Source organism: Mustela nivalis, assembly GCF_964662115.1.
Source record: "Mustela nivalis genome assembly, chromosome: 15".
NCBI lineage: Eukaryota > Metazoa > Chordata > Mammalia > Carnivora > Mustelidae > Mustela > Mustela nivalis.
The window spans coordinates 26,699,761-26,713,897 of NC_139034.1; the positions used below are offsets into that span (position 1 = coordinate 26,699,761).

The window sequence follows — 14,137 nt, forward strand, 5'->3', positions numbered from 1 at the left end:
GGACATTGGGGAGGGTATGTGCTTTGGTGAGTGCTGTGAAGTGTGTAAACCTGGTGATTCACAGACCTGTAGCCCTGGGGATAAAAATATATGTTTATAAAAAATAAAAACATTAAAAAAATAAAATAAATAAAAAATTTTAAAAAAAGAATAACCATGAGAGACTGTGGACTCTGAGAAACAAACTGAGGGATTTGGAGGGGAGTGGGGTGGGGGACTGGGTGAGCCTAGTGGTGGGTATTAGGAGGGCACGTATTGCAAGGAACACTGGGTGTGGTGCATAAACAATGAATCTTGGAACACTGAAAAGAAACAAGATGAAATGGGGAAAAAAAGAATATATTGGAAACTTCATCTTTTTCTTTTCTAATTTACTTTCAATTTAATTAATATATACTGTATTTTTAGTTTCAGAGGAAGAATTCCGTGATTCATCAGTTGCATACAACACCCAGTCCTCATTACCTTGAGTGCCTTTCTTAATGCCCATCACCCAGTTACCCCATCCCCCCCCAACCTCCCCTTCATCAACCCAGTTTGTTCCCTATAGTTGAGAGTCTCCTATGGTTCCTCTCACTGCTTTCCTCTTTTCCTTCCCTTCCCCCATGCTCATCTGTTTTGTTTCTTCAATTCCACATGAGTGAAATCAGATGGTATTTGTCCTTCTCTGACTGACTTATTTCACTGGGTAAAATATCCCGTAAGTTCCATTTACGTCATGGCAAATGGTAGGATTTCATTCCTTTTGATGCTGAGTATATATATGCCACATCTTCTTCACTCACTCATCTGTTCATAGACGTCTCGCGTCTTTCCATAGTTTGGCTATTGTGGACACATTGCTGCTAGGAACATTAGGGTGCATGTATCCCTTCAAATCACTATGTTTGTATTCTTTGAATGAATATCTACTAGTGCAATTGCTGGGTTATAGGGTAGCTCTATGCTTTTTAACTTTCTGAGGAACTTCCCTACTCTCTTCCAGAGCGGCTGACCGGTTTGCATTATTCCACCAACAGCATTCGAGGGTTCCCCTACTCTACTACCTCACCAACATCTGTTGTTCCCTGAGTTGTTAAATTTTAGCCCTTGCCATTGGTATGAAATGGTCTGTCCTTGTGGTTTTGATTTGCATTTCTCTGAGGCTGAGTGATGTGCAGCATTTTTTCCATGTGTCTATTGGCCATCCGTATGTCTTCTCTGGAGAAATGTCTGTTCACAGCTTCTGCCCATTTCTTGACATCATGTTTTGGGTTTTGGGGTGTTAAGTTTGGTAAGTTCTTCATAGATTTTGGATACTAGCCCTTTATCTGATAAGGTATTGGCAAGTATCTTCTCCCTTTCTGTAGGTTGCCATTTAGCTTTGTTGATGGTTTCCTTTGATGTACAAAAGCCTTTTATCTTGGTGAAGCCCCAACAGTTCATTTTTACCTTTGTTTCCCTGGCCTTTGGGAATGTGTCTAACAAGAAGTTGCTGTGGCCAAGGTCAAAGAGGTTGCTGCCTCTCTTCTCCTCTAGGATTTTGATGAATTCCTATTGCTTGTGTATGTGTCTTTGTGAGTCTGTGTTGATACAAGTATATAAGTACATATGTGCATATATGTCCATATAAATATATATTTATCTTTATTCACTTATAGCTCACAATTTGCTGGTGATTTCCTCATCCATGTCCAGTTTCAATTCAGTCACAGAAGTGCTAAAGGATTAAAGAGGCACATAGTCAGACACCACATGTCATGCTAAACTGACTCCCCCTCCCATATAAAGAGCTGCAACTGCTCTCTACGTATGAACTGGTCAATCTCTAAAAATTCATGCGTATATCATCTAATTTAACCTGGTAGGTCACTTCTCATTAGAAATGAGGCTTTATTTAAGAGGCTAAGGACTATGTTAGGCCTACAGATAAACAATATATCAATCTGTAAGAAGTTCTATACTGTCACCCTAATCCCAGTGTGTAACAGCCTTTTCTGGTAGAATTTATTTCAAATCAGCTGCAGTTGAGAGGTACAGATCTCTTTGACCCCAACTCGTTTCATGACCCACAATTCCCTTCATTGCCTGCTTACTCTTCATGCTTCCTGGTTGCCTTTCCTACCCCTCAGGCAGGGTTAGTGGCTAAAGACCCGAGGCAGAGGTTCCTTCCAGTTTGGTGGTAGGTTTAGAGCACCAGCCTTACATGGGGGGCCGAGCTCTGGAGGGTGAGGGGCAAATCCAGGATCCATTAGCTGCATCCTTTCTGCTGACTCCTCCTTCCTCCAAATAAATTTTCCTCCTCCCTTTCCTACTCTAGTAGACTCTTATCCACAATCGTCAAGGGTGGACAAATATGAACAAAACCAGGAATCAAAAAGACTCTCTCTAGAGACTGTTCATCCTTTTTGCACCTACCTTTAAAAGACAAAGAATATTACATATAGTGCCTTACCAAGAGAAGACATTACAAAGAGTATCACAGGATCTCTGTATTCCTATGTGTGAGCCTGAGACCAAACATCCCAAATCTCAGTATGTGTGTGTGTGTGTGTGTGTGTGTGTGTGTGTGTGTATTTGTGTGTGTAGAGATACTTATTTATGTATGTATTCATCATAGCTCACATCACTTCGCAGAGTCCTTCAGTAGATGGGGCTGTCCATTCACTCTGGCCAGGGCTAAAGGATTAAAAACAGGCTCGGTAAGACATCACATGACTTCCAGACTTACTTACTTATTTGAACTTATAAACTCACTGAGACTTAGAAACTTCACGTGAAAATCAATTATTTGAAACCAATTATCTTGTTTGGCCTAGAAATGAAGACTTACATGTTTGTAATAAGTATTATGGACCTAGCAAAAACACAGATGACTCCAGGATCATGTAGAGATCTTAACTACTGAGCCTGGCCAGTGTGGAACAGCCTATTATGGTGGAACTGATCTCAAATTCACCCTCAATTTGCAGGTATACCTCCTTCTTTCCCATCTAATTTCCTGCTTCTCTAGTCCTCCTTCACCGCCTTTCACCTCTCAAGCTTGCCTTCCCTGCCCTCAAACGGTGTCAAGAAACTGGGCTCCCTCCATGTGACTGTGGCTTTGGGACAGTGGCTTCACATGGTGGCAAAGCTCTGGAGGGTGAAGGATCCAGGTTTCATTAGCTCCTTTCTTTCTGCTGAGACCTCCTCTGCCCCCTGCCTACTGCTACCTCCTCCTGTCTTTAATAGCATTCTGTCCCTTTTTCACCCAGTCAAGTAAGTCTCATACACAGGCATTCTGTAAATCTCTTAAAGGTTTTGCTTGGTTGTCACCAGGGGGAAGAAGGATCCTCTTAGGACCTGTTCTTCTTTAATGCAACTGGAGCTAAAATGATTAACAGTGGCCTATAGGTGCTATATTGGAAAGATTCAGAAAGAGTCAAAGATACGGTATTGCTGCAGATGTTCTTAAGAATAACCGTAAGAGACTGTGGACTTTGAGAAAAAAACTGAGGGTTTTAGAGACGAGCAGGGTGGGGGGCTAGGTGAGCCAGGTGGTGGGTATTAGGAGGGCATGTATTGCAAGGAACACTGGGTGTGGTGCATAAACAATGAATCTTGGAACACTGAAAAGAAACAAGATGAAATGGAGGAAAAAAGAATATATTAAGAAACTTCATCTATTTCTTTTTTTATTTACATTCTATTTATTTAACATATACTGTATTTTTAGTTTCAGAGGAAGAATTCAGTTGCATACAACACCCAGATCTCATTACCTTGAGTGCCTTTCTTAATGCCCATCACCCAGTTACCTACCCCATCCCCCACCAACCTCCCCCTTCAGCAACCCAGTTTGTTCCCCTAGTTGAGAGTCTCCTATGGTTTGTCTCACTGTTTTCCTCTTTTCCTTCCCTTCCCCCATGCTCATCTGTTTTGTTTCTTCAATTCGACATGAGTGAAATCGGATGGTATTTGTCCTTCTCTGACTGACTTATTTCACTGCGTAAAATATCCCTTAAGTTCCATCCACGTCATTGCAAATGGCAGGATTTCACTCCTTTTGAATGTTGAGTATACATACGCCACATCTTCTTTACTGGTCTGTTCATAGACGTCTCGCGTCTTTCCATAGTTTGGCTATTGTGGACACATGCTGCTAGGAACATTAGGGTGCCTGTATCCCTTCAAATCACTATGTTTGTATTCTTTGAATGAATATCTACTAGTGCAATTGCTGGGTTATAGGGTAGCTCTATGCTTTTTAACTTTCTGAGGAACTTCCCGACTCTTTTCCAGAGCGGCTGACCGGTTTGCATTATTCCACCAACATCATTCGAGGGTTCCCCTTTCTCTACCACCTCACCAACATCTGTTGTTCCCTGAGTTGTTAAATTGTAGCCCTTGCCACTGGTATGAAATGGTCTGTCCTTGTGGTTTTGATTTGCATTTCTCTGAGGCTGAGTGATGTGCAGCATTTTTTCCATGTGTCTATTGGCCATCCGTATGTCTTATCTGGAGAAATGTCTGTTCATGGCTTCTGCCATTTCTTGACATCATGTTTTGGGTTTTGGGGTGTTAAGTTTGGTAAGTTCTTCATAGATTTTGGATACTAGCCCTTTATCTGATAAGGTATTTGCAAGTATCTTTTCCATTTCTTTAGGTTGCCCTGTAGCTTTTTTGATGGTTTCATTGTTGTGCAAAAGCTTTTTATCTTGGTGAAGCCCCAACAGTTCATTTTTGCCTTTGTTTCCGGGTCTTTGGGGATGTGTCTAGCAAGAAGTTGCTGTGGCCAAGGCCAAAGAGGCTGCTGCCTCTCTTGTCCTGTAGGATTTTGATGAATTCCTATTGCTTGTGTATGTGTCTTTGAGAGTCTGTGTTGATAAAAGTATATAAGTAGATATGTGCACATATGTCCATATAAATATATATTTATCTTTATTCACTTATAGCTCACAATATGCTGGTGATTTCCTCATCCATGTCCAGTTTCAATTCAGTCACAGAAGTGCTAAAGGATTAAAGAGGTACATAGTCAGACACCACATGTCATGCTAGACTGACTTTTTCCCCCCATTTAAATAGCTGCAACTGCTCTCTACGTATGAACTGGTCAATCTCTAAAAATTCATGCATATATCATCTAATTTAACCTGGTAGGTCAATTTATTAGAAATGAGGCTTTATTTAAGAGGCTAAGGACTATGTTAGGCCTACAGATAAACAATGTATCAATCTGTAAGAAGTTCTATACTGTCACCCTAATCCCAGTGTGTAACAGCCTTTTCTGGTAGGATTTATTTCAAATTCAGCTGCAGTTCAGAGGTACAGATCTCTTTGACCCCAACTCGTTGCATGACCCTCAATTTCCTGCATCGCCTGCTTACTCTTCATGCTTCCTGGTTGCCTTTCCTACCCCTCAGGCAGGGTCAGTGGCTAAAGACCCGAGGCAGAGGTTCCTTCCAGTTTGGTGGTAGGTTTAGAGCACCAGCCTCACATGGGGGCCAAGCTCTGGAGGGTGAGGGTCAAATCCAGGATCCATTAGCTGCATCCTTTCTGCTGACTCCTCCTTCCTCCAAGTAAATTTTTCTCCTCCCTTGCCCACTCTAGTAGACTCTCATCCACAATTGTCAATGGTGGACAAATATGAACAAACCCAGGAATCAAAAAGACTCTCTCTAGAGCCTGTTCATCCTTTTTCCACCTACCTTCAAAAGACAAAGAATATTACATATAGTGCCTTACCAAGAGAGTGACGTTACAAAGATTATCACAGGATCTCTGTATTCCTATGTGTGATCCTGAGAGCAAACATCCCAAAACTCAGTGTGTATGTGTTGTGTGTGTGTGTATGTGTTTGTGTGTGTGTATTTGTGTGTGTAGAGATACTTATTTATGTATGTATTCATCATAGCTCACATCACTTCACAGAGTCCTTCAGTAGATGGGGCTGTCCATTCACTCTGGCCAGGGCTAAAGGATTAAAAACAGGCTCGGTAAGACATCACATGACTTCCAGACTTACTTTCTTAGTTGAACTTATAAACTCACTGACACATAGAAAGTTCATATGCAAATCAATTATTTGAAGCCTAATATCTCATTTGCCCTAGAAATAAAGATTTACATGTTTGTAATAAGTATTATGGACCTAGCAAAACACAGATGACTCCAGGATCATGTAGAGATCTTAACTACTGAGCCTGGCCAGTGTGGAACAGCCTATTATGGTGGAACTGATCTCAAATTCACCCTCAATTTGCAGGTATACCTCCTTCTTTCCCATCTAATTTCCTGCTTCTCTAGTCCTCCTTCACCGCCTTTCACCTCTCAAGCTTGCCTTCCCTGCCCTCAAACGGTGTCAAGAAACTGGCAGGTCTGGAACAGGGGCTCTTTCCACGTGACTGTGGCTTTGGGACAGTGGCTTCACATGGTGGCAAAGCTCTGGAGGGTGAAGGATCCAGGTTTCATTAGCTCCTTTCTTTCTGCTGAGACCTCCTCTGCCCCCTGCCTACTGCTACCTCCTCCTGTCTTTAATAGCATTCTGCCCCTTCTTCACCCAATCAAGTAAGTCTCATACACAGGCATTCTGTAAATCTCTGAAAGGTTTTGGTTAGTAGACACCAGGCAGAAGAAGGATCCTCCTAGGACCTGTTCTTCTTTAACGCAACTGGAGCCAAAAAGCATAAACAGTTGCCTATTGGTGCTACATTGAAAAGATTCAGAAAGACTCAAAGACACGGTATTGTTGCAGATGTTCTTAAGAATAACCATGAGAGACTGTGGACTCTGAGAATCAAACTGAGGGTTTTGGAGGGGAGCTGGTTCGGGGGCTAGGTGAGCCTGGTGCTGGGTATTAGGAGGGCACGTATTGCAAGGAACACTGGGTGTGGTGCATAAACAATGAATCTTGGAACACTGAAAAGAAACAAGATGAAATGGGGAAAAAAAGAATATATTAGGAAACGTCATCTATTTCTTTTTTTATTTACATTCAATTTAATTAACATATACTGTATTTTTAGTTTCAGAGAAAGAATTCCGTGATTCATCAGTGGCATAAAACACCCAGTCCTCATTACCTTGAGTGCCTTTCTTAATGCCCATCATCCAGTTCCCCCATCCCCCACAGACCTCCCCTTCATCAACCCAGTTTGTTCCCTATAGTTGAGAGTCTCTTATGGTTTGTCTCACTGTTTTCCTCTTTTCCTTCCCTTCCCCCGTGCTCATCTGTTTTGTTTCTTCAATTCGACATGAGTGAAACCGTATGGTATTTGTCCTTCTCTGACTGACTTATTTCACTGGGTAAAATATCCGTTAAGTTCCATCCACGTCATGGCAAATGGCGGGATTTCATTCCTTTTGATGGTTGAGTATATATACACCACAACCTCTTTACTCACTCATCTGTTCATAGACATCTCGGGTCTTTCCATAGTTTGGCTATTGTGGACACATTGCCACTGGTATGAAATGGTCTCTCCTTGTGGTTTTGATTTGCATTTCTCTGAGGCTGAGTGATGTTCAGCATTTTTTCTATCGTGTTTATTGGCAATACGTATGTCTTCTGGAGAAATGTCTTTTCATGGCTGCTGCCCATTTCTTGACTACATATTTTGGGTTTTGGGGCTTACGTTTGGTAAGTTCTTCATAGATTTTGGATACTAGCCCTTTGTCTGATAAGGTATTTGCAAGTATCTTCTCCCATTCTCTAGGTTGCCCAGTAGCTTTGCTGTGCAAAAGCATTTTATCTTGGTGAATCCCCAACAGTTTGTTTTTGCCTTTGTTTCCCTGGCCTTTGGGGATGTGTCTAGCAAGAAGTTGCTGTGGCCAAGGTCAAAGAGGTTGCTACCTCTCTCGTCCTCTAGGATTTTGATGAATTCCTATTGCTTGTGTATGTGTCTTTGTGAGTCTGTGTTGATATAAGTAATAAGTACATATGTGCACATATGTCCATATAAATATATATTTATCTTTATTCACTTATAGCTCACAATTTGCTGGTGATTTCCTCATCCATGTCCAGTTTCAATTCAATCACAGAAGTGCTAAAGGATTAAAGAGGCACATAGTCAGACACCACATGTCATGCTAGACTGACTTTTTCCCCCCATTTAAATAGCTGCAACTGCTCTCTACGTATGAACTGGTCAATCTCTAAAAATTCATGCATATATCATCTAATTTAACCTGGTAAGTCACTTTTTATTAGAAATGAGGCTTTATTTAAGAGGCTAAGGACTATGTTAGGCCTACAGATAAACAATGTATCAATCTGTAAGAAGTTCTATACTGTCACCCTAATCCCAGTGTGTAACAGCCTTTTCTGGTAGAATTTATTTCAAATTCAGCTGCAGTTCAGAGGTACAGATCTCTTTGACCCCAACTCATTTCATGACCCTCAATCCCTTCATCGCCTGCTTACTCTTCATGCTTCCTGGTTGCCTTTCCTGACCCTCAGGCAGGGTCAGAGGCTAAAGACCTGAGGCAGAGGTTCCTTCCAGTTTGGTGATAGGTTTAGAGCACCAGCCTCACATGGGGGCCAAGCTCTGGAGGGTGAGGGACAGATCCAGGATCCATTAGCTGCATCCTTTCTGCTGACTCCTCCTTCCTCCAAATAAATTTTCCTCCTCCCTTGCTCAATCTAGTAGACTCTCATCCACAGTCATCAAGGGTGGACAAATATGAACAAACCCAGGAATCAAAAAGACTCCCTCTAGAGCCTGTTCATCCTTTTTCCACCTACCTTCAAAAGACAAAGAATATTACATATAGTGCCTTACCAAGAGAAGACATTACAAAGAGTATCATAGGATCTCTGTATTCCTATGTGTGAGCCTGAGAGCAAACATCCCAAATCTCAGTGTGTGTGTGTGTGTGTGTGTGTGTGTGTGTGTGTGTGTGTGTGTATTTGTGTGAGTACAGATACTTATTTATGTATGTATTCATCATAGCTCACATCACTTCGCAGAGTCCTTCGGTAGATGGGGCTGTCCATTCACTCTGGCCAGGGCTAAAGGATTAAAAACAGACACGGTAAGACATCATATGACGTCCAGACTTACTTATTTGAACTAATAAACTCACTGACACTTAGAAAGTTCAAGTGCAAATCAAATATTTGAAACCTAATATCATGTTTGCCTTAGAAATAAAGATTTACATGTTTGTAATAAGTATTATGGACCTAGGAAAAACACAGATGACTCCAGGATCAAGTACAGATCTTAACTACTGAGCCTGGCCAGTGTGGAACAGCCTATGATTGTGGAACATATCTCAAATTCATCCTCAATTTTCAGGTATACCTTATTTCCCATCTAATTTCCTGCTTCTCCAGGCCCTCCTTCACTGCCTTTCACCTCCCAAGCTTTCATTCCCTGCCCTCAGATGGTGTCAAGAAACTGGCAGGTCTGGAACAGGGGCTCTTTCCACGTGACTGTGGCTTTGGGACAGTGGCTTCACATGGTGGCAAAGCTCTGGAGGGTGAAGGATCCAGGTTTCATTAGCTCCTTTCTTTCTGCTGAGACCTCCTCTGCCCCCTGCCTACTGCTACCTCCTCCTGTCTTTAATAGCATTCTGCCCCTTCTTCACCCAATCAAGTAAGTCTCATACACAGGCATTCTGTAAATCTCTGAAAGGTTTTGGTTAGTAGACACCAGGCAGAAGAAGGATCCTCCTAGGACCTGTTCTTCTTTAACGCAACTGGAGCCAAAAAGCATAAACAGTTGCCTATTGGTGCTACATTGAAAAGATTCAGAAAGACTCAAAGACACGGTATTGTTGCAGATGTTCTTAAGAATAACCATGAGAGACTTTGGACTCTGAGAAACAAACTGAGGGTTTTGGAGGGGAGCTGGTTCGGGGGCTAGGTGAGCCTGGTGCTGGGTATTAGGAGGGCACGTATTGCAAGGAACACTGGGTGTGGTGCATAAACAATGAATCTTGGAACACTGAAAAGAAACAAGATGAAATGGGGAAAAAAAGAATATATTAGGAAACGTCATCTATTTCTTTTTTTATTTACATTCAATTTAATTAACATATACTGTATTTTTAGTTTCAGAGAAAGAATTCCGTGATTCATCAGTGGCATAAAACACCCAGTCCTCATTACCTTGAGTGCCTTTCTTAATGCCCATCATCCAGTTCCCCCATCCCCCACAGACCTCCCCTTCATCAACCCAGTTTGTTCCCTATAGTTGAGAGTCTCTTATGGTTTGTCTCACTGTTTTCCTCTTTTCCTTCCCTTCCCCCGTGCTCATCTGTTTTGTTTCTTCAATTCGACATGAGTGAAACCGTATGGTATTTGTCCTTCTCTGACTGACTTATTTCACTGGGTAAAATATCCGTTAAGTTCCATCCACGTCATGGCAAATGGCGGGATTTCATTCCTTTTGATGGTTGAGTATATATACACCACAACCTCTTTACTCACTCATCTGTTCATAGACATCTCGGGTCTTTCCATAGTTTGGCTATTGTGGACACATTGCCACTGGTATGAAATGGTCTCTCCTTGTGGTTTTGATTTGCATTTCTCTGAGGCTGAGTGATGTTCAGCATTTTTTCTATCGTGTTTATTGGCAATACGTATGTCTTCTGGAGAAATGTCTTTTCATGGCTGCTGCCCATTTCTTGACTACATATTTTGGGTTTTGGGGCTTACGTTTGGTAAGTTCTTCATAGATTTTGGATACTAGCCCTTTGTCTGATAAGGTATTTGCAAGTATCTTCTCCCATTCTCTAGGTTGCCCAGTAGCTTTGCTGTGCAAAAGCATTTTATCTTGGTGAATCCCCAACAGTTTGTTTTTGCCTTTGTTTCCCTGGCCTTTGGGGATGTGTCTAGCAAGAAGTTGCTGTGGCCAAGGTCAAAGAGGTTGCTACCTCTCTCGTCCTCTAGGATTTTGATGAATTCCTATTGCTTGTGTATGTGTCTTTGTGAGTCTGTGTTGATATAAGTAATAAGTACATATGTGCACATATGTCCATATAAATATATATTTATCTTTATTCACTTATAGCTCACAATTTGCTGGTGATTTCCTCATCCATGTCCAGTTTCAATTCAATCACAGAAGTGCTAAAGGATTAAAGAGGCACATAGTCAGACACCACATGTCATGCTAGACTGACTTTTTCCCCCCATTTAAATAGCTGCAACTGCTCTCTACGTATGAACTGGTCAATCTCTAAAAATTCATGCATATATCATCTAATTTAACCTGGTAAGTCACTTTTTATTAGAAATGAGGCTTTATTTAAGAGGCTAAGGACTATGTTAGGCCTACAGATAAACAATGTATCAATCTGTAAGAAGTTCTATACTGTCACCCTAATCCCAGTGTGTAACAGCCTTTTCTGGTAGAATTTATTTCAAATTCAGCTGCAGTTCAGAGGTACAGATCTCTTTGACCCCAACTCATTTCATGACCCTCAATCCCTTCATCGCCTGCTTACTCTTCATGCTTCCTGGTTGCCTTTCCTGACCCTCAGGCAGGGTCAGAGGCTAAAGACCTGAGGCAGAGGTTCCTTCCAGTTTGGTGATAGGTTTAGAGCACCAGCCTCACATGGGGGCCAAGCTCTGGAGGGTGAGGGACAGATCCAGGATCCATTAGCTGCATCCTTTCTGCTGACTCCTCCTTCCTCCAAATAAATTTTCCTCCTCCCTTGCTCAATCTAGTAGACTCTCATCCACAGTCATCAAGGGTGGACAAATATGAACAAACCCAGGAATCAAAAAGACTCCCTCTAGAGCCTGTTCATCCTTTTTCCACCTACCTTCAAAAGACAAAGAATATTACATATAGTGCCTTACCAAGAGAAGACATTACAAAGAGTATCATAGGATCTCTGTATTCCTATGTGTGAGCCTGAGAGCAAACATCCCAAATCTCAGTGTGTGTGTGTGTGTGTGTGTGTGTGTGTGTGTGTGTGTGTGTATTTGTGTGAGTACAGATACTTATTTATGTATGTATTCATCATAGCTCACATCACTTCGCAGAGTCCTTCGGTAGATGGGGCTGTCCATTCACTCTGGCCAGGGCTAAAGGATTAAAAACAGACACGGTAAGACATCATATGACGTCCAGACTTACTTATTTGAACTAATAAACTCACTGACACTTAGAAAGTTCAAGTGCAAATCAAATATTTGAAACCTAATATCATGTTTGCCTTAGAAATAAAGATTTACATGTTTGTAATAAGTATTATGGACCTAGGAAAAACACAGATGACTCCAGGATCAAGTACAGATCTTAACTACTGAGCCTGGCCAGTGTGGAACAGCCTATGATTGTGGAACATATCTCAAATTCATCCTCAATTTTCAGGTATACCTTATTTCCCATCTAATTTCCTGCTTCTCCAGGCCCTCCTTCACTGCCTTTCACCTCCCAAGCTTTCATTCCCTGCCCTCAGATGGTGTCAAGAAACTGGCAGGTCTGGAACAGGGGCTCTTTCCACGTGACTGTGGCTTTGGGACAGTGGCTTCACATGGTGGCAAAGCTCTGGAGGGTGAAGGATCCAGGTTTCATTAGCTCCTTTCTTTCTGCTGAGACCTCCTCTGCCCCCTGCCTACTGCTACCTCCTCCTGTCTTTAATAGCATTCTGCCCCTTCTTCACCCAATCAAGTAAGTCTCATACACAGGCATTCTGTAAATCTCTGAAAGGTTTTGGTTAGTAGACACCAGGCAGAAGAAGGATCCTCCTAGGACCTGTTCTTCTTTAACGCAACTGGAGCCAAAAAGCATAAACAGTTGCCTATTGGTGCTACATTGAAAAGATTCAGAAAGACTCAAAGACACGGTATTGTTGCAGATGTTCTTAAGAATAACCATGAGAGACTTTGGACTCTGAGAAACAAACTGAGGGTTTTGGAGGGGAGCTGGTTCGGGGGCTAGGTGAGCCTGGTGCTGGGTATTAGGAGGGCACGTATTGCAAGGAACACTGGGTGTGGTGCATAAACAATGAATCTTGGAACACTGAAAAGAAACAAGATGAAATGGGGAAAAAAAGAATATATTAGGAAACGTCATCTATTTCTTTTTTTATTTACATTCAATTTAATTAACATATACTGTATTTTTAGTTTCAGAGGAAGAATTCCGTGATTCATCAGTGGCATAAAACACCCAGTCCTCATTACCTTGAGTGCCTTTCTTAATGCCCATCACCCAGTTACCCTATCCCCCAAAACCTCCCCCTTCAGCAACCCAGTTTGTCCCCTAGTTGAGAGTCTCCTATGGTTTGTCTGTTTTCCTCTTTTCCTTCCCTTCCCCCATGCTCATCTGTTTTGTTTCTTCAATTCCATATGAGTGAAATCGGATGGTATTTGTGCTTCGCTGACTGACTTATTTCATTGGGTAAAACATCCCTTAAGTTCCATCCACGTCATTGCAAATGGCAGGATTTCATTCCTTTTGATGGTTGAGTATATATATGCCACATCTTCTTTACTCACTCATCTGTTAGACGTCTCGCGTCTTTCCATAGTTTGGCTACTGTGGACACATTGCCGCTAGGAACATTAGGGTGCCTGTATCCCTTCAAATCACTATGTTTGTATTCTTTGAATGAATATCTACTAGTGCAATTGCTGGGTTATAGGGTAGCTCTATGCTTTTTAACTTTCTGAGGAACCTCCCTACTCTTTTCCAGAGCGGCTGACTGGTTTGCATTATTCCACCAACATCATTCGAGGGTTCCCGTACTCTACCACCTCACCAACATCTGTTGTTCCCTGAGTTGTTAAATTGTAGCCCTTTCCACTGGTATGAATTGGTCTCTCCTTGTGGTTTTGATTTGCATTTCTCTGAGGCTGAGTGATGCTCAGCATTTTTTCCATGTGTCTATTTGCCATCCGTATGTCTTCTCTGGAGAAATGTCTGTTCATGGCTTCTGCCCATTTCTGGATATCATGTATTGGGTTTTGGGGTGTTAAGTTTGGTAAGTACTTCATAGATTTTGGATACTAGCCCTTTATCTGATAAGGTATTTGAAATTATCTTTTCCCATTCTGTATGTTGCCCTTTAGCTTTGTTGGTGGTTTCCTTTTTTGTACAAAAGTGTTTTATCTTGGTGAAGCCCCAACAGTTCATTTTTGCCTTTGTTTCCCTAGCCTTTGGGGATGTGTCTAGCAAGAAGTTGCTGTGGCCAAGGTGAAAGTGGTTGC

General features: G+C 41.8%; 1 protein-coding gene across 1 annotated transcript in view; it reads right to left on the reverse strand.

Annotated features, from left to right (window-relative positions):
• The window catches only part of LOC309849183 (phosphatidylinositol 3,4,5-trisphosphate 3-phosphatase TPTE2-like), a 134,352-nt gene that overhangs the window by 84,625 nt on the left and 35,590 nt on the right, over positions 1 to 14,137 (reverse strand). The window contains exons 9-16 of the mRNA XM_082701509.1: positions 11,954 to 12,007; positions 10,991 to 11,044; positions 8,921 to 8,974; positions 7,956 to 8,009; positions 5,881 to 5,934; positions 4,919 to 4,972; positions 2,605 to 2,658; positions 1,646 to 1,699 (exon numbers count right to left, since the gene is read on the reverse strand). Of these exons, the coding sequence (XP_082557635.1) occupies positions 1,646 to 1,699; positions 2,605 to 2,658; positions 4,919 to 4,972; positions 5,881 to 5,934; positions 7,956 to 8,009; positions 8,921 to 8,974; positions 10,991 to 11,044; positions 11,954 to 12,007 (432 nt within the window). The remainder of the gene's footprint in view (positions 1 to 1,645; positions 1,700 to 2,604; positions 2,659 to 4,918; positions 4,973 to 5,880; positions 5,935 to 7,955; positions 8,010 to 8,920; positions 8,975 to 10,990; positions 11,045 to 11,953; positions 12,008 to 14,137) is intronic.